The following is a 20,434-nucleotide window of genomic DNA, read 5'->3' as shown; positions in this document are numbered from 1 at the left end:
CCTCATCCTTCATAAAATAAGCCAACATACGGCTACGTCGACAGAATAAAAAAGTTATGTTTTTCAAAATATATAACATTCTTTTATTGTATAAAAGTATTAAAACATAAAAAACAATACATATTTAGTATCACCACAACTGTAATAACCTATATAATAAAGTTAACAGATTATATACACTGCACCGTAAGCAGCCTAAAGAAAAATCCTGAGCAGAACTCTGACATTGTGAACAGAGCCTAAGCCTAGGGCTACACAGTGATTTTGGCCACAACACAGTTCGCACGGCCAAAGTTTGCTGTGTCGCACTGCTTGCATCGCAGGCAATGGAGGTAAATGTGGTCACTTTGACACCCGCAAGTTGCCACGACACCACAATCGCAAGAAGTCCAGTGTATTTGCATTCCTTGCGACTGTGGTGTCGCAGTTGTGGAAACTTGTTAACTTTCTATGGCCTTGCATCACCGTGTCGCGGCCAAAGTTGGCGGCTAGCCCTAGCCTTAGGGGCTCATTCAGACAAACGTGTTCCTCGTCCATGTTCTGTCCGAGGTCCATGTGCTGTCGAAATAACTGACAGCACACGGACCCATGCACTTCAATGGGGCTATTCAGACATGCGTGAGTTTTCATGCAGCGAGTGTCTGTTGCGTGAAACTCACTGCATGTCCTATATTGCTGCGTTTTTGCGGACATGGTCGACCATTAAAGTCTAAGGGGGCGTGAAAAACACGGACAGCACACGGACGAAATCTGTGTGCAGTCCGTGTTTCACGCATCAGTTGCTAAGAAATGCAGAGAAATAAAAAAAGAAAAAGAAAAGTGCTTGCACGGACTTGAAAACGGATGCCACACACAAAGCACACTGATACCCTACGCAAAGCACACTGATGCCCTAAGCAAAGCATATTGATGGCACACGGACATGAAATTCAGGAAATATGCACACGCAAAACGGACATGCGGGTGTGAATGTAGCTTTAGGCCTCAACTACACTTCAGTGATTTTCTTCAATGTGATATCCGTTTTTTTAACGAATAGCACAGCGACCCAGTGGCCCATTCATTACTATGGGACCATGCCCACTTCTGTTATTTTCACGGATCCGTTTGTTCGTTCCGCATATGATAGAACATGTCCTACTACTCTCTGTTTTTGAGGTTCTGTCTCACCCATTGTAGCCTATAGGTCCGTCTAAATAATGGACCGCACAAGGAAGGCATCCGTGTGCGTTCCTTTATTTGCGGATCCGTTGCCATACAATGGCAGGGGAGGCCAAACCATACATATGTCTTGCATATGATTTTAAATGCATTTACATGGTATTGCTTAGTAACCTAGGGAACAATTAATGAATTAACATGTTCTATTTTGAATCAAAGGATGAATTTCCCCATGTTAACCCCTTGCTGTCGCAGCCATTTTTTAGTTTTTCATTTAAATTCTTCCTCCCTGTTTTCCAAAAGCCATAATTTTTTAATTTTTCCATCAGCTGAGCCGTATGAAGGTCTTTTTTTTTGCGGGACGAGTTGTAGATTTTTAACAGCAGAATTTATTTTACTTTATCATACACTGAAAAATGGAGAAGAAAAATCATTGTGGGGTGGAATAGAAAAAGAAACAGTGATAACGCAATTGTGTTTTGGGTTTCGTCTTTACGCCGTTCACCATGTGGTAAAACTACATGTTAACCTTATTCTGCGCAAGAATGTAATTTTTGCGATACCAAATTGATGTTGTTTTTTATTGTTAAGAAAAGTAACAGAGGTCTTTTTTCTAACAGCTTAGATGCTGCGATCGCTATTGACCTTGGCGTCTAAGTGGCTAAACAGCTGGAAACGAAGTTCAGCCCGTAAGCTCGCTCCATCTTTCCCCACTCCCCCTCCGACTATGACATACAGTTTGACAGAATGTCGGCTAGTGGTTAATTTTTCATCTTTTGGCAGTTGGCTGATGTCTTCCTATTGTCAGGTTCGGCCATCAATTTCTTATGACTGGATATTTGTTTAAGCCTCAATGGATCTTGTTATTCCAGCACATCCTACAGATGCTTAATTGGATTGAGAACTCTTTGTCATCTCCCTCCATTGATTTTAATGTGAGGTGGAGGCTTTTCTTTTTATGGCCATTTTTTGTACACTTGCGAAAAAAAACCCCATCATGCTCTATCTTGGAATGGTTTCCGTGGCGTTCATTTGGACCGTTTTTTGAAGCTTGCGATTTTTCTATTTGCTATATTTAAATTTAAACTGCTGCACCAGTTTACTATCAACAGGGTTGGGGACCTATTCCTGACCTTGTTATGGGACCCTGCGAATTGTAGTTACGCCCCTGCTAGATCTCAATATTTCCTGCACTTGTCAGGAAATGTAAGGACAGAACTTCTGACGTAAGGTAGAAATAATTGAAGTAACTCACTGTAACCTCTATGGTTCTGATGGCACCAGGTTGGTATATATGACTGAACAGCCGCAGCATTGGCACTTTTTTTTATTGGCCCTTTACATGATCATGTGTATTGATAACCTTGAGACTGGCATTCGCTATGATGTTCTCATTATTATGCTAGAAGAAGGGATTATTAAATGTTGTCAGATGTGTAGATTAATTTGCTAATAACCAGAAAGGCCGACACAATTAAGATACTGTAAATGAATGTAAGCACGCTGCTAGAATTACACAGGGTTATAATACAGTAGTTTATCTATGATAGCACTCTAGCTGTGATAATCGAAACATTTACATTTTTGAAAGGGGTCCCTAAAAGGGTTTTCCTAGTTTTATTAAGTCTCTTGTATCCCACCGCTGGTGTAATATGCCGCAGCAGCCATTTGACACGGGAAAACTCTTTTGCAGTTTTGCATGGGATGAAGGTCAATCATCAACTTTATTGGGTCCTCCAGTAGTGTGTTTCATAGGACCCCTGACAGGTACATGGCACAACCTGAAAGGTGTACAGATGTAGCAAAATTTAAACATGACACTTAGGGTATGTGCACACAAAATAAAAAACGTCTCAAAATACGGAGCTGTTTTCAAGGGAAAACCGCTCCTGATTTTCAGACGTTTGTGAATCAAAGTCATGTTTTCACTGAGTTTTTAGCGGCCGTTTTTGGAGCTGTTTTTCTATAGAGTTTATGAAAAACTGCTCCAAAAAGGGCTGAAGAAGTGACATGCACTTCTTTTTCGCGGCCGCTTTGAAAAACGGCCGCGTAAAAAACGCCCCGTTGGAAAACAGGACGCCGGTTTTCCCATTGAAATCCATGGGCAGATGTTTGGAGGCGTTCTGCTTCCGATTTTTCAGCCCTTTTTCGGGACGTTTACGGCCCTAAAAACGGCTCAAAACTCTCCGTGTGAACATACCGTGAAGGTTTGTTACGCCTGTAGTATGGGAATTATTATTATTTTTTTTCAGAAACAGCACCACTCTTTTCTATGGATGGTGTTTGGTATTCCAGCTCAGTCCCATTCACATGACTGGGGATGAGCTGCAATACTAGACATCGTCCATAGAAAAAAATGGCGCTGTTTCTGAAAGGAAAACAAAACACTTTTTATTCTAATCATTGACAACCACTTTGAGAGGTATTATAATGGCCGGCCTTTGGATGCATGACCTTGCCAGACACAAGATGCTAAGTGTTCTGCTAATAAATGTAACATCCCTGTAGATCACTAATACCACTGCGTACTCTTTGGACGGGGTTTACCAGTAATGCACTTTTATGTGGCATGAATACACATATAGTAATGTGACACTACTGATTCGGCATTATCTAAGTGCTATGCCACATTCTAAACTTTCCTACTTAGCCCTGTGAATAATCTAGTCTAGTCCATTCTATACACCGGACATGTACCCTATATTTTACAATCTAGTTGCAAGGAGCGAGACAAATTTGTGAGAAGAACCAATCCTGTTAACAGTGGCGCACTCCTTCCCACAAAAAAAAAAAATAAATCCTGTGGCCCCCTCCGAACCTAAAATAGTCCCTGGGTATGCTGTTTTGTGGGACTATTTTCTAAGTATAATGCTGAAAGGCTACGGACAAAACGAAGAAGGGCTGTTATATGGGCATGCTGGGTGTTATAGTTTTTCAATAGAGCCACAGTTCTGATCTATAGGACAATAGTTCAATTTAAAATTATATCATGCAGATTGATTTCTATCAAATGTTATCGCATTGATAAAAATCAGTACATCTACGGGCAGCTTTAGTAACTTGCGATTAGGATTATGGCTTTATTTGAGTTGTTCACGCAACGCAACACTCCAGACTACGTTGGTGTATAATATAAATGAGGTGACATGATAGTTTAGCCTTAGTATGTTTGCACATGATCCTTTCTGTGTGACCCAGCAGAGGTAGAGAGAGGAGTCCCAGATGGTCACCCTGCAATGACGGAATAGTCAGGAAAAGACTGGCGGACTTTGTACCTTTTGTCACTGTCATCGTTCACTGTATAAGGATCACAGGTCCATATTTACATCTGATAGAAGAAACATCTGCAGACTTAAACCTCATGTACCACACATTAACCATTGCAATGCCAGAGCACACATGGAACATTACTTGTACATTTACCTCGATGTATATATGGTGAAAAGTAAAAAGCTAGAATGTTAATGGGTATGCTTTTAAGTTTTTGACCACACACTGCATTTCCAATGGTCTGAAATCTTCAGGGGAGTCTCACAAATAACAAACCCCAACACCAATAACTGTAAAATGATCCATTAGATGCTAAATTTCTAAATGTCATCATTATTTTCCACCTACATTCCTATGCCTGGTTCCTACTAAATCTATACCTAGTTAAAGGGGGTGTCACTAAGGCAACATCATTCTATATGGATGTCAAATAGTTGGGCCCGTCCGCACAGAATCCCCCTCTACAAGCCAGAGTGGAGCGCTGCTGATCATCATCGGTTCTGTTTTGGCAAACCCAAGTGTTACATGGACAGACATTCATTTATTTGGCTACATTGAAAATGTATGGCTGGCCGCAGTTTACCACTGTAACAACTGATCGCTGATCATCGGACCGGCTTTACTTAATAAATAAAAATAAATTGTAAAAAAATGGTTGTCTTTGTGAGACAACCCTTTTGTTGCCTCCCTTTAATAAAGTGCCCCTCTATTAACTCAGAATTCTCTAAAAGGGTATTTAAGAATTCGTACCAGTCAATCATTTTAATCATCGACTTCTAGAACATTTCCCTATTTTGGGGCTCTATTGGATTTGTTATACTAATATTCTAATGCGATATTGTGCCAGTATTGAGGAAACACAGATACAGACATTAGCAGCCTTCTACAAAGCCATGTTGTATTTCTTTTTTTCTGCTCATGCTGCGTGCATTGGGGTTAGCCATCTGGAACAATTCTGAGAATTAGCCGGAGTGTATGTTTTGCTTACGCTCTCTAATGCTGGAAAAGCCATCGCAGCCCTCTAATCTCCAGTAGTTGGGGACTCGTTGCTATGTCTGCAATTATTAACTGTGCACTCCCAGGTGCATCTCTGTACAACAGTCTGCACAATGAAACACAGAGATCAGTATATCTCGTGATAGATTCTAAAGGGGGTTTTATACTGGGCGATTATTGGGCAGACAAGCGTTCATAGAACGCTCGTTGACAATAATTGCCCTGTGTAAATGGCAACGATCAGCAGATGAACAAGCAAACACTATCATCTGCTGGTCATATCGTTTTTTAAAAACTGATATATTATCGTTGTCGGCAGCACATCTTGGTGTGTAAACAGAGGGGCGCGCTGCCGACATGATAATAATGTATGGGGACAAGCGATCGGAGTAACGACCGCTCGTCCCCATCCATAGCTCTGTGTGACAGGAACAAACGAGCGCCGATCAACAATGTCTCATTGATCGGCGCTCGCTGCACCGGCCGATTATCAGCAGTTGTAAAAGGGCCTTAAAAGCCATTGGACTGATAAACACTCCCAGTCTAGAAAGACATATCACTGAGAAAATGGAAGTTTTGGATGGATTCCTAGCAAATGTCTAAAGTATATTGACAGAAAAACCTTTCATAAGATTAAAGAATCTTTATGAAGCACAAAAGGTGTTCTCCAGATATACTCATGTTCTCAAGTGTGTTTCTTCATTTCTAAAATTTAATTTGAGGTTCACACCTGCCAAGCCCCACAGGAGAAACTTAAGAACCAAGAGGGTAAAACACCAAAAATGTCCCACCGTAGCCCAACTTTCAACCAATCTTTTATTATTTTTTTTCCCCTTTACATCACCGACAACCCGTGATTTTGCAGTTGGAAGCCTTGGCCAGCCTGACATTCCCCCATCTGACTGGCCCCCCGATTAGGGCATAAGGACAAGGGACAACCTCTGTCCATATGCCTTATCAGCTTTGTTTAACTTGTTCATTTTTCCTGAATTCTGCACTATTAAATCCAATAGACTATATTCAACTGCAATAGGGACCAACGTCTCTCTTGGTGTCCATTTAATGAAAAGTATGAAGGGCATTACATTTAAAGCATCCCCTACATTAGTTATAGATCCAGGTATCCTGGTATATGATTAGAACCGGGATACAGAATAAATTGCCATATTTAATATGAATATTTTATGGCATCTTTTCAATCTTTTTTTCTATTCTGGTATGAAATGTAGACCGTTTAACACTCTAAAGCTCAAGGCTATTTATTGCCGTATAAAACATATGGAATTTATGTTTAGTAGGATCCAAATGACATTGCGCAAACCAATGACATTGAAACCTATTCATGTATGAGGAGCACATGGCTTGTAGTTTGTGACTTTGTAAAGTGAGTTTTGTTGATAAATAAAGCAACAAGCATAGATGAATTCTCCAAATGTTAGAAGTACATAGCAAACGAAAAATGTATCCTAAGGTTAACCATAAATTGTATCAGATTAGGTTACGTTGGGCACACATAAGAAAGTGATTGAGGAGCCATCTTCCAACTACATAGAATAAGTGTATGCGCACTTCTACTGCATACTAATGTACTATTCTCACTGCACACACAGGTCAAATGACTAATATGTTATTTATGAAGTAACCGAAGGAGCGATAAACTGTGGCATGTGATCAGTTACACTTTCAGTTTCAATCAGTGTTATCTGCTAGATCTTATGAACCAAGATCTTGAGAACTCAGTTGCAGCAGAACCAGGGTTCAGGGATATAACAATAGGGGGTGCAGAGGCTGCAGTTGCTCCCTGGTCCCCGAGCCCAAGTGTGCCCAAAACATCTACATGCTTCAACGAAAGATTAAAACCAACCAAACCATAAAATTTCAAGTTGCCAAACATTGTGCACCCTTCGCGCTGTCCCAGGATGCCTGCGGCATTTCCCGGTTTCAATTGTTTCCTCAGGCTCAGATACAATTTAATACAATAGTGGAGCAGTGGGCACCCTGCTCCACCATTCTACCTATGGGGGCACTATCCTGTGTTTGGGAACTATGGGGTAATATATTGTGTGGGGGCACTATAGCAGCATCATACTGTGTGAGGGGCATTACTGGGGAATGATACTGAATGGGGGCACTATGGGGGCATGATACTGTATGGGGGCACTGAAGAGGCATCATTATTGTGAGGGGGCACTAAGGAGGTATCATCACTGTGTGAGTGAACTATTACTGTGCGAATTACAAAGAGGGCACTATGAAAGTGTTTGGGGCACAAAGATGCATTATTATGGTTTGTTACCCAAAGGAGGGCACAACTTTCTGGGGGCACTATGTGGGGGCACAAAGAGTAATGAGCATGTATGGACAGGGATTGGGCATGATTAAAGGCATGGCTTAATGGTAAAAAAAAGCTATCAGTTTCTGAGCCGAGAGTGGTGTAATATCTGAATATAAATAGACTGTACACACATAATGATTTTTCATTTTGAAATATTTTGTGGATCAGTGCATTGATAAACATAATTTTCCAGGTTATATATAGCAGCAGGGCTTCGCTTATGGCATGTGAACTTCCTCTTTCCTCCAGCAGTGACATGCACCAGCACAGGAAGGGTGCAGTATAGGTCTGACATACAGGGTGTCCTTTTTATCTTCTGACAATGACATGTAAAGAATGGTGCACTATCTCTCCGGGTGTCTACTATGGTTTGGGGCACTCTAATAATTATATGTCTGTAGCTGTCTCTTTGAGAATTATCATTATAAAGGTCACTTGTCACATCTTATCAATTCCATCATGGAACTATAGCAATTCCCCCAGTGGCTTGGCAGCAGAAATGATGGATATTCGGAATATAATGTACACAGATCTAGGACCACACCATTATAGCTACATATGTTGGACTATAGCTGGTAGATTAGTTACAGATGTATGAATGGCCTAGTCAATGATCACTCCATAAGCCATTAATATTAACAATACCAGTTTAACAGGTGGTTGTAATGATAGTCGGTCTATGGAAATTAGAAACAATAATGTTTATTGATCATGAAAAAATATTTAAATGCTTGTTGGACTATATAAATGAGGGGGCCCAAAGGCTTCAGGAGTCAAATGAAAGGCAATATTTTTCATTTTTACATGGACTTCGAACACGGCGGTTTAGGCCCAGGAATCATCATGTTCTGACTGGTAAGAATCCAGTAGAAAAAGATTGAAAAGCCCTGCTTTATATTATACCAGTGAAGCCTCAATGAATTATTTACTGTATACATATACATACAGGATGGGAGAGCAAAAACACTTAATTTTAAGAAGGCCAATTTCCCCAGGATGAGGACTGCAATTCAGGATATAGACTGGGAAGAACTATTGTCAAATAATGGTAGAAATGATAAATGGGAGATTTTCAAATCTACTTTGGGTAATTATAGTGCAAAATTTATTCCTATAGGTGACAAGTATAAACAACTAAAATTAAACTCAAGTATATAAATGCAAAAAAACCAAGGTCTGAACATGTGGGACCCTTAGATAGTGATAATGGGGAGTTGGTGACAGGGGATCAAGAGAAGGCAGAGTTACTAAATGGGTTCTTTAGCTCTGTATACACAACAGAAGAAAGAGCAGCTGATGTAGCCGGTGCCAGTGCTGTTAATATATCAGTTGATATACTGAATTAGATGATATGGTGCAAGCTAAATAAAATAAATGTACACAAGGCCCCGGGACCAGGTGGGTTACATGCTAGAGTTCTTAAGAAACTTAGTTCAGTTATTTATGTCCCCCTCTTCATAATATTTAGAGATTCTCTAGTGACTGGTATAGTGCCAAGAGACTGGCGCAGGGCGAATGTGGTGCCTATTTTCAGAAAGGGCTCTTTGTCTTCCCCAGGTAATTATAGACCAGTAAGCTTAACATCCATTGTTGGGAAAATGTTTGAGGGGCTATTGAGGGACTATATACAGAATTATGTGACAATAAATAGTATTATAAGTGACAGCCAGTGCGGTTTTACTAAGGACAGAAGTTGTCAAACCAACCTGATATGTTTTTATGAAGAGGCGAGCAGAAGCCTAGACAGAGGGGCCGCTGTGGATATCGTGTTTTTGGTCTTTGCAAAGGCATTTGATACTGTCCCTCATAGACGTCTAATGGGTAAATTAAGGACTATAGGTTTAGAAAGTATAGTTTGTAATTGGATTGAGAATTTGCTCAAGGATTGTATTTACTCTGAATGGTCCCTGATTATAAGTGGTGACCCCAGGATTCAGTGCTGGGACCACTATTATTCAACTTATTTATTAATGATATAGAGGATGGGATTAATAGCACTCTTTCTATTTTTGCAGATGGCACCAAACTATGTAGTATTATTCAGTCTATTGAAGATGTTCATGAATTGCAAGCTGATTTGGACACACTAAGTGTTTGGGCGTCCACTTGGCAAATGAGGTTTAATGTAGATAAATGTAAAGTTATGCACCTGGGTACCAACAACCTGCATGCATCATATGTCCTAGGGGGAGCTACACTGGGAGAGTCACTTATTGAGAAGGATCTCGGTGTACTTGTAAATCATAAACTAAATAACAGCATGCAATGTCAATCAGCTGCTTCAAGGGCCAGCAGGATATTGTCGTGTATTAATAGAGGCATGGACTTGCGGGACAGAGATGTAATATTACCACTTTACAAAGCATTACTGAGGCCTCATCTAGAATATGCAGTTCAGTTCTGGGCTCCAGTTCATAGAAAGGATGCCCTGGAGTTAGAAAAAATACAAAGAAGAGCAACTAATAAGGGGCATGGAGAAACTAAGTTATGAGGAAAGATTAAAAGAACTAAACCTATTTAGCCTTGAAAAGAGACGACTAAGGGGGGACATGATTAACTTACATAAATATATGAATGGCACATACAAAAAATATGGTGAAATCCTGTTCCATGTAAAACTCCCTCCGTCTGGAAAAAGGTTCAACCTGCAGAGGCGACAAGTCTTCTTTACTGTGAGAACTGTGAATCTATGGAATAGTCTACTCCAGGAGCTGGTCACAGTAGGGACAGTAGATGGCTATAAAAAAGGCTTAGATAATTTCCTAGAACAAAAAAATATCAGCTCCTATGTGTAGAAATATTTTACTTCCCCTTTCCCATCCCTTGGTTGAACTTGATGGACATGTGTCTTTTTTTAAACCGTACAAACTATGTAACTGTAATATCCAGTTCTACCTTCGGCACCTCTTTATAAAATCCTGTTTTACTTCAATTGCGTCCCCCTCCTCTATAACACTGTGCCCCACTTGCTACTGCATCTTTTTTGCCAGTAATCTCATTACATAAAGGGGATTTTACACTGGGAAATTATCGGGCAGACAATTGTTCATAGAACGCTCGTTGCTGATAATTGCCCTGTGCGTTGCTAGCACCGGGCCTCCAGGGCCCAAGCCCCGGATCTTTGGCCCGGTGCCCCAGGAGACTGCTGCTACAGGGGTCGCAGCGGTTGCAATTTGCTTAGATTGGCCCAGTGGCCCTTCCCACCCTGGTGGTGCTAGGCTGCTGCTGCTGGCTAGCTGGTTATCAAAAGTAGGGGGGAACCCAGCATTACCAGGGTGGGAAGGGCCACTGTTTTTGGCCTTTTCCAGCCTAATGATACCAGCCTGCGGCCGCCCCAGTGCCCGACCATCCCTACAGATGGTCGGGTACTGTATCCTACCCAGCTCTTCCCGGTACCCCTGGTGGCGGTGGGTACCAGGGTAATAATGGGGGTTAGTCTTAGCCTCTGCAATGGCTAATACTAAGCCCCGCCTTCGTAATGGATGCTGTCAATCAGCCAGCGAACATTACTAAGGCGGTAGTAATAAAGCTTAAAAAAAATACAAGGACATAGAAAAATATTTTATTGAAATAAAAAACCCACACGCAACCATCGCTTACCATTTTACTGAAAATAAAAAAGCTGTAATCTAAGTAGTCCTCGGCTCTGAAGTAGTCCAAAAACCGAACCTGTAAAAAAACACAAATCGTGTTATCATTGTATGGCAAAATTCCACTCTTCTGTCATAATAATTTGACGGACTGATGTGGCGCTGATATCATTTTGTTGTGCTCCACTCGAGACAGACGTATGAGGATTATCATGTACAGTGAGCAGAACATCTAAAGCTTTTTCATCATTACTCGCATGTTTGGGTCTTCCGGATCTTGGTGCGTCTTTACTTGAACCGGTTGTTTCGAAACGATGAACAGTTCTTTTAACAGTCAGAGGAGCAGAACAACTTGTTTATTTCAATGGGTAAAGGGAAATCTCTTGTGCAACAAAGGATAAGACATCTGCTAGCCTAAATTGGCAGGTTCAGCTGACTTTTATCTAATGTGTTTGGCTAGCTTTAGAGAGAATAAATATGGAGATAAGATAGACTTTAAGGGTATGTTTACACAAAGTTTTTTTATGCGGAGACCGCGTCGGAAACGTTCCAAACGGAATTTTGAGGCAGATATTCTACATGCAAAAACTCCATGTGAATCTACCCTTATTCTATTGTCCCTTTGCATTTCCTGGAGTTAAAGGCTATGTAAACCTTTTGAAGATTATTTTATTTTTACTAAAACAATGTATTATAGTGTTTGGTGTAACTTTGTAATTGTTTTTTATTAAAAATAATTGTAACTTTTTGAGATGCAGCTTCTATCTATCCTGGATATGTAAAAGCTGTATCTTTCGCTGAAACCCGAATCCGTCAGATCAGTGTAAGTGACGGCTTCGTTGACACCGCGTCACGCGGGATCCACCTGTTATCGATCACATCTGAGTTATGAACTTAGATGTGATCGATAACAACTGGATCCTGCCTGTCTCTGAACCGTTGTCACTGAAGCCATCAGTCCTGCTGACCTGAAGGGAGGCGTAGCTAGCAGGGGGGCAGTGGCCCCGGGCCCTCTGATATGGTGGGGTCCAGGGGTGGGATGGGCCAATACCCCAGTGGTGGTGTGTCCTTGTTTCAACTGTATCTGTGGCCTCAGAATGCAGATACGGTTGAATCCATTGCTTGAGCAAGGAGCCACGCACTGCATAGAGTGGAGGAGCAGAGGGTTCTCCTCCACTTGTTGTGGGAACGGGGTTAGGTGAGTTTTTATTTTTTCATTAGACACTATATGGCATTATTCTGAGTGGAGGCAATATACTCTGAGGGAGCATTATATGGGGGCAGCTATAAGGGCATTATACTGTGTGTGGGGCACTATAGGGTCATTATCCTGTGTGGGGGTAGCTATGGGGGCATTATACTAAGTGGGGAGAACTATAGGGGCATTATACTGTGTGGGTCAGCTTTTGGGGCATTATTCTGTGTGGGGGCAGCTATAGATGCATTAACCTGTGTGGGGAGGCACTATAGGAGCATTATACGGTATGATGGGCACTATGGGGGCATTATCCTGTGTGGGGGTAGCTATGGGGGCATTATACTAGGTGGGGAGAACTATAGGGGCATTATACTGTGTGGGGCAGCTTTTGGGGCATTATTCTGTGTGGGAGCAGCTATAAATGCATTAACCTGTGTGGGGAGGCACTATAGGAGCATTATACGGTATGATGGACACTATGGGGGCATTATAGTCTGTGGGGGACCCTAAAGAGTTAGTTATACTGTGTGTGGGCCCCTAAAGGGTTAATTATACTGTGTGGGGGCCACAATGGGGCATTATACTGTGCGGGGAGGCACTATACTGTGAATGGAATTACATAAGCGTCAGAGCTCGTCATGATACGCTGTTTATGTAATACCCATTCACTTCTATGGAAGCTCACAGAAATAGGGTATCACAGCAAACGACCAAGCCAGATGCGCCTTTGCATGTAAACATGCATTAGGGGGCCCACTGGGTTGGGGCCCACTCAGATGTGGTTCTCCCCTCCTCTGCTAAACCCCTCGCTACGCCTCTGGTTTTAAAGCAAGATACAGCTTCTATGTATCCAGGATACAGAGAAGCTGCATCTCAAAAAGTAAAAATAATTTTTAATAAAAAAAACAATTACAACGTTACACTAAACACATTGTTTTAGTTAAAAAAAAAAAAAAAAAAGACTTCAAAGTTTTATGTCGTTTTCAAGGAAATTTATTTTACTTGTCTGCTTGCTCTGTCTACGTGTTCATGAGATGTCAAAACTCCTTATATATCCTTTTGTTTCTATTGTATCAGTTGGAAAGAATTTTGACATTTACGCTATGGTGTATTTCGAGGTAACTCCACAAAATACTGTGAGCGTTGTTTTTGCTAGGATTACAGCTGAAGCGTCTAGAAGGCTCCTTGTATATATGAGTCTCTTGAGTCAACAATTCCAGGACCAGGACTGTCCATAAGCTTTATATATGATATTCTCATCATCTGTATGATCTTGCTTGTCTGTTATATGACTGGCTCTGTCTAACCGCACGCAGACAGTATACAATTTCCTGCCATCCTCCTATTTTGTTCTATTTGTTCTATGTTGCTGAAATATAACACTTTCATTAAGGCAAAGATCCACTGACCAGACTCCCTTGTGGGCACATTGGATATTCCAGTATTCTGGGGCAGACTTGGAGCATAAAATGGCAATCATACATACAAAATTCATACAGTGCCAACTGACACTTTTTTTTGTTGCAATGGTTTTCTGTATGTGGGGCAAAAACAACGAAACGTGTGCTCCCTCCATATTGGGTGCGACCGTTTTATATTCCAAAATACTGTCATACAGATAATAATGGGTCAGACCTGGCATATGTTGTAGAAGGGCATATGGGCAAAATGCAAAGGGATCGTTCCAATCATCAGTTCTGGATAAAAGAAGGGTCTTCACAAAAAAAACTTCCCTGCCTGATAAGGGCACCCGTATACTGGAACCAGTCCCAGAAGGCCCTGAGATAATCACTCTAAATAAATCATATCCCCTTTTATTTTTTATTAGTAAGAAAGCAGAACAGATCCCAGAGAAAACCGCATGACGAAGGTTTCCCAGTGGATAGCTTTAACTTTGTCAACTTTCACGGATTCATTGACACAGCCTTACCCTTTCTTTGTCTTTCAGTGGTAGATTTGATGCTGAAACCTCTATATTGAAGCAGGAACCTGGGTTCAGTGCCCCATACTACAGAACATTGTCTTGTTTCTTACTTAAATCAATGGCATCAGTCTTCAGGGACTTTGCCATGACCTGGATTCTAGACAGAAGCCATTCAAAGTTTTAATTAGGCATGTTCTGCTTAAAAACAGTGGAGGCATCTTCAGAGAACTTGGAACTTTACAGATCTTTTAATCATTACATTTCTGTGCCATGCCACAGGGATTCAGTCTTTTCCAAGTATACACCATAAATAAAAGATGGGATTAAGACGATGGTCTAAAATAAAAAAGCTGCTAGTGGTAATGATTTCCCACCAGATGTTTTATGTCACCGAAAAGGAAAAACCAAGGCTAGAAAATTGAAAGAGAAATTGACCTTATGCATTATTATTGATCTATTTGTATTATATAGATTATTAAGCAGGAGTGCCCCGATGATACATATATAGAATATATAAAATGCTACATGGTTATTTCCGACCCCCGTCACTGTCTGTTTTCTTACCACAGTTTTTTTCACTCCTGACCCCCATCACTGTCTGTTTTCTTACCACAGTTCAAAATGGATTGACCAAGTGATGTAAACTTCCATGTGTTTCAATCGTTTTTAAAAATGTGTGTCACCAAAAATATGTTTTAATATGTAAATGAGAAAAAGGATTAAAGACTGACATTTTTTCCATCACTTGCCCTATCCATTCTTTATTGACCTTAAAAAGGTTCTTTGGTTTAGACGACCCATTTGCAAATACCTATTTAGGGAATTCAAAATTAAAAGTGGGGATTCCCCCGTTCAGGACACTCCTCTATTAGCCAGAACAGAGAGCAGCTATAAAGAGCATTGGAAGACTTGGTCTATTCGCGCATCACACCGACAGTCATTAGTCTCAATGAGAACTGTGTAATTCTTAATTCCCCCAGTAGTGGGGAGAAAATTATACACCTCTAGGTTTCCCAACAAATTACTGCGGGTACCAGAAGTCGGACACCTTATGATCAGCTTATTATCAGGGGACCTTCTTTAGAAAAAAAAAGTCAAGAGCAGACAACCTCTTAATAACAGTGGCGCAAGCTGTATGATAAATTTGGCGCATCTTGCTACATGAGTTTTCTTTTCCTTATGTCACCTTATCAATGTTTTGCAAAGATTAAATAGCGCACACCGTTAAATAATTGGGGGCATTTTATGCCTCTTAGCCACGCCCTTTTTCCCAAGTGAGGTGTAAAGAGTATCTAACTTTTTTGCTGCAATTTGTGCAAGAACTCTTGCACATTTTGCTAAGTAAAGGGCCTTTTAGAAGACTAGATACTCGTTTAATTGAGCAAAAAGTGATCAATCAGTCTAGGTGTAAACACTGTCAGCGATCGAACGATTAATGATATATCCTTCGTAAATCGGCGATTGCATCTTTTTGGATGACCGATTATATAATAGTTAGTCGTCAGTATATGTGCAAGTGTAAACAGGTATTACTCGTCTTTCAACCACAAAGCAGCAGGCGTTTTATTTTTCAGAGAGGTGTGTTCCATAACTGTTGAACATCCCACCAAATTCAGTTATTGGTTAGAACAGACCGGACATACGTGCAAAAGAAAGAACGAATCATGTTTCGAATACTGTGAGGCGCAACAATAAAACATTTGAAGGACCAACACACTGCTTCTATTGGTCTCAGGAAACCGGAATTACGTACGCAACACGTGGGTATATAAACCTCACGAGGCTTTGAAACTGCGAATACACGTTCGAAAGCTACGAACAAAGAGGATACTCATCTAGCCCTTCAGCACTTACAAAACCCAAAGGTATGGCTAGTGCGTATTTATATTCGCCATTACAAATGTTGTAAATGGTTAATCGTGATATGCCGATTGTTATATCGAACTTTAATTCTATATTTCGAATGGATCTTTCAATTACCCTATACAGGCTGGGAAATGTAAACAAGTACCCTCCTACTGCGATTTATTAAAACATTTTTGGTTTTGGCTACATATTTTTTTTTTATTATTATTTTTACCTGATGGAAATGAATAAATTGCTATCTTCTTTTGAGCTCTTACAATGGAAAAGCATAATAAGGAATTTATGAAAGAATTCATTGAAACTTATCGGTCTGTGCCGTGTTTGTGGAAAATTTAAATACTCTAGTATTGCAATAGAAATATAATATATATAATATATTATGTCTGAGACCTATCAAAAGCTTTTAGATATATCTCAAAAGTACTATCCAATGGCGGACGTGACATTTGTGAAGAGGAAAATTCAAAATATACGCACAGTGTACAAAAATGAACTCAACAAAGTTGAAGCATCCAAAAAATCTTGAGTCGGGGTGGATGAAGTGTACACACCAAGTTTGTGGTACTTTCATCTACTTGAATTCACAAGGGAGCAACAGGTATCAAGGTCTTCACATACTATTTTATCAAATGGAGAAATCGCAGATGCATGTAACGACAATCCAGGAACTTTGGAGAACATCAATAGTCTGCATGTAAGTGTATTGTTAAGGTTATGTTAAGGTTGTATTGCTCTGTTCACATCTGAGTCACGGTTCCGTCGCACATTTCTGTCACGGGAACCCATGAACATGAACCAAACGGAAACCATAGCTTTCCATTTGCAGTACCATTGATTTCAATGGTAACGTAATTGTTGCAAATGGTTTTCCGTTTGTCACTATTTTGTAAGGCCTCTGAATAGTCAACTACACGATTGATTCTGGCAAAACAACGGAAACCTTACACTACAGTGACAAACGGAAACCATCTGCAACTTATTCGTTACCATTGAAATCAATGCTAATGGTGTAATGCCAATTTATTTTAGCCTAATGGTAATGCTTCCATTGCCAATGTTTTTTTTGTTTTTTTTTCATTCCATAAGGTTTTGTTTTTTGGGGCAACACAATAGGGCAGTTGACTATGCTGTTGTTTCCGTGAAAACAAATGCTGAAACTTTACAGAAACAAATGGAAGCATTGCTATTGAAATTAATGGTAATGCAAACAGAAGCTATGGTTTACATTTGCTTTTCCGTTCATGGGTTCCTCCCATGGAAAGCTGCGATGGAACCCATAAACTGATTAGCAACGCTGATAACAGGCTCTAATAAGTTGTCAATAGAGTGAATAATGTTTTTTGTTATGTTTGCAGAGTCATGTGTAAAAACTATTCTGAAAATTTTCTAAACTTTGCAGACTTCCATTTCTCAAAAAAATGACGTTATTCACGAAAATGCAGCTGAAATTTCTACTGTCGTACTGGCCGCTGTACCTCCTCCTGCATCCACACGTCCAAGGAAAAGAAGACGTCATCAAGTTAACAGAGCTACATAGTTACATAGTAAGTTCGGTTGAAAAAAGACACACGTGCATCAAGTTCAAACAAGGGATGGCTAAATAGGTTTAATTCTTTTACTCTTTCCTCATAACTTAGATTCTCCATGCCCATTATTAGCTTTGTTGCTCTTCTTTGTATTTTTTCCAACTCCAGGGCATCTTTTCTATGAACTGGAGCCCAGAACTGAACTGCATATTCAAGAGAAGGCTGCACTAATGCTTTGTAAAGTGGTTTGATTATATCCCTGTCCTGCAAGTCCATGCCTCTTATTAGTTTAGTTGCTCTTCTTTGTATTTTTCCAAACTCCAGGGCATCCTTTTTATGAACTGGAGCCCAAAACTGAACTGCATATTCTAGATGAGGCCTCACTAATGCTTTGTAAAGTGGTAATATTACATCCCTGTCCCGCGAGTCCATGCCTCTTTTAATACACGACAATATATTGCTGGCCTTAGAAGCAGCTGACTGACATTGCAAGCTGTTATTTAGTCTATGATCTACAAGTACACCCATATCCTTCTCAACAAGTAACTCCCCCAGTGTAGCTCCCCCTAGGACATATGATACACGCAGGTTGTTCGTACCCAGGTGCATAACTTTACATTTATCTACATTAAACTTCATTTGCCAGGTGGATGCCCAAACACTTAGTGTGTCCATTTCAGCTTGTAATTTACGAACATCTTCCATAGACTGAACAATGCTATTAATCCCATCCTCTATATCATGAATAAATAAGTTGAATAATAATGATCCCAGCACTGAACCCTGGGGTACACCACTTATAACCGGGGACCATTCAGAGTAGGAATCATTGACCACAACTCTCAGGATACGGTCCTTGAGCCAATTCTCAATCCATTACAAACTATACTTTCTAAACCTATAGACCTTAATTTACCCATTAGACGTCTATGAGGGACAGTGTCAAATGCCTTTACATAAGTCCAAAAACAATATATCCACAGCGGCCCCTCTGTCTAGGCTTCTGCTCATCTCTTCATAAAAACAAATCAGGTTGGTTTGACAACTTCTGTGCTTAGTAATTCTAATAAATAAATAAATAAACAAACGACCTATGGGGGCTAAATGCTCACTATACCCCTAGGAAGATTCCTAATGGGGTGTAATTTCTCAAACTGGGTAAGTTTTGGAGTGTTTCCACTGTTTTGGTACCTCAGGGGCTATACGAATGCAACATGACACCCGAAAACTATTTCAGCTAAATTTGAGCTACAAAAGCCAAACAGTGCTCCTTCCCTGTATGAGCTGTGCTGTGGGTCCAAACAGCAGTTTATTACCACATATGGGGTATTGCCGTAATCAGGAGAAATTGCTTTACAAATTTTGGGGTTCTTTTTCTCCTTTATTCATTGTAAAAAGTAAACATTTCTATGTTTTTTCAGACAAAAAATAGATTTTCATTTTCACAGTCCAATTCCACTAAATTCCGCTAAAAAACATTTTCACACCTTTCTGAAAAAGTAGACTGCAAGACTACACCTACATATTCTATTATCTTGAGGTGAAAATGGGCAAAAGATGCCAGACAAGCGACGTAAACACCGATCGCAATAACGACTATTTAAACGATAATGACGATGTGGCAAATAAAATAACGATCGTTTGCTATGGAATGACTCGCTAACGAATCGCTAATCGTTCAATCGTAACCATTTTTTGGTTGGTCTAAAAGGGCATTTACTCTCCCTATTCTATTTCGTGATGAAATGACATAGTGGTGTGGTCAGTGGGTTCTTCTCTGAGCAGAAGATTTGATATGACACTATTATTCCTCCCTTGGTTAATGCTCAATTAAATGTAGTTATGCTGCTTGTATTACTACAGTTCAGCCTTACTGCCAACAAGGTGGGAGTCCATGACCATGTATTCTATGTACACCCCTGGCTGCATTATACACTTTATATTTTTGAATTCCAATAATCCACATGTAGTGCCATATAATATATATATATATATATATATATATATATATATATATATATATATATATATATATATACACACACACATACGGAGGACTGTCCCGTGAACTTGGAAGGCAAAAGGGGCAGAGTTTATGTCAATTTGCAAACAGTGGGTATTTCTGACAGTTTTGTGAACGTCTCCATATGGAATGCAGCAGTTGAGATTGAAATGTTGCGGAGTGTAGTCTGCTGACAGATTCACACTGCAGAGGGGGCACTTCTAATAACAATACTGTACAGTCATTGTCTTAAATACAAAACATATCAATATATATATATATATAAATATATACATACATACACACACACACACACACACACATACATACATACATACATACATACATACATACATACATACATACATACTTCACGAGAAATGGTAGATACATAGCTGGTGTTAGTACCTTACTCTTGCCTTCTACTCCTGCTGATAGTGGTTGAATTTAAGATTATTCCCCTCCCCCATTTGGCTTATATCAGGGGCTTCGACTGTTTTCAGGAGCAGGAGAGGATAATGAGGCAGCTGCAGGCTCCTGTCAGATAAACCGTTATCACTCTACCA

The 20,434-nt window shown here is 40.2% G+C and overlaps 1 protein-coding gene across 2 annotated transcripts in view; it reads left to right on the top strand.

The window, feature by feature from the left end:
• Window positions 1-16,143, top strand: part of SEC14L1 (SEC14 like lipid binding 1) — a 78,006-nt gene extending 61,863 nt beyond the window's left edge. Inside the window, exon 19 of one of the 2 annotated variants that reach the window (XM_075846322.1) lies at window positions 16,049-16,143. In XM_075846322.1, coding sequence (XP_075702437.1) covers window positions 16,049-16,072 — 24 coding nt within the window. In that variant the 3' untranslated portion in view covers window positions 16,073-16,143. Of the gene's footprint in view, window positions 1-14,498; window positions 14,520-16,048 lie in introns of those variants that run through there. The other variant, XM_075846323.1, reaches the window with a different exon arrangement.
• The last annotated feature ends 4,291 nt before the right edge of the window (window positions 16,144-20,434 follow it).

The sequence above is a fragment of the Rhinoderma darwinii genome, chromosome 13 (assembly GCF_050947455.1).
Source record: "Rhinoderma darwinii isolate aRhiDar2 chromosome 13, aRhiDar2.hap1, whole genome shotgun sequence".
Classification (NCBI taxonomy): domain Eukaryota; kingdom Metazoa; phylum Chordata; class Amphibia; order Anura; family Rhinodermatidae; genus Rhinoderma; species Rhinoderma darwinii.
Note: the sequence above shows the minus strand (reverse complement) of the source record. Positions and strands in the feature narration are given on the sequence as shown.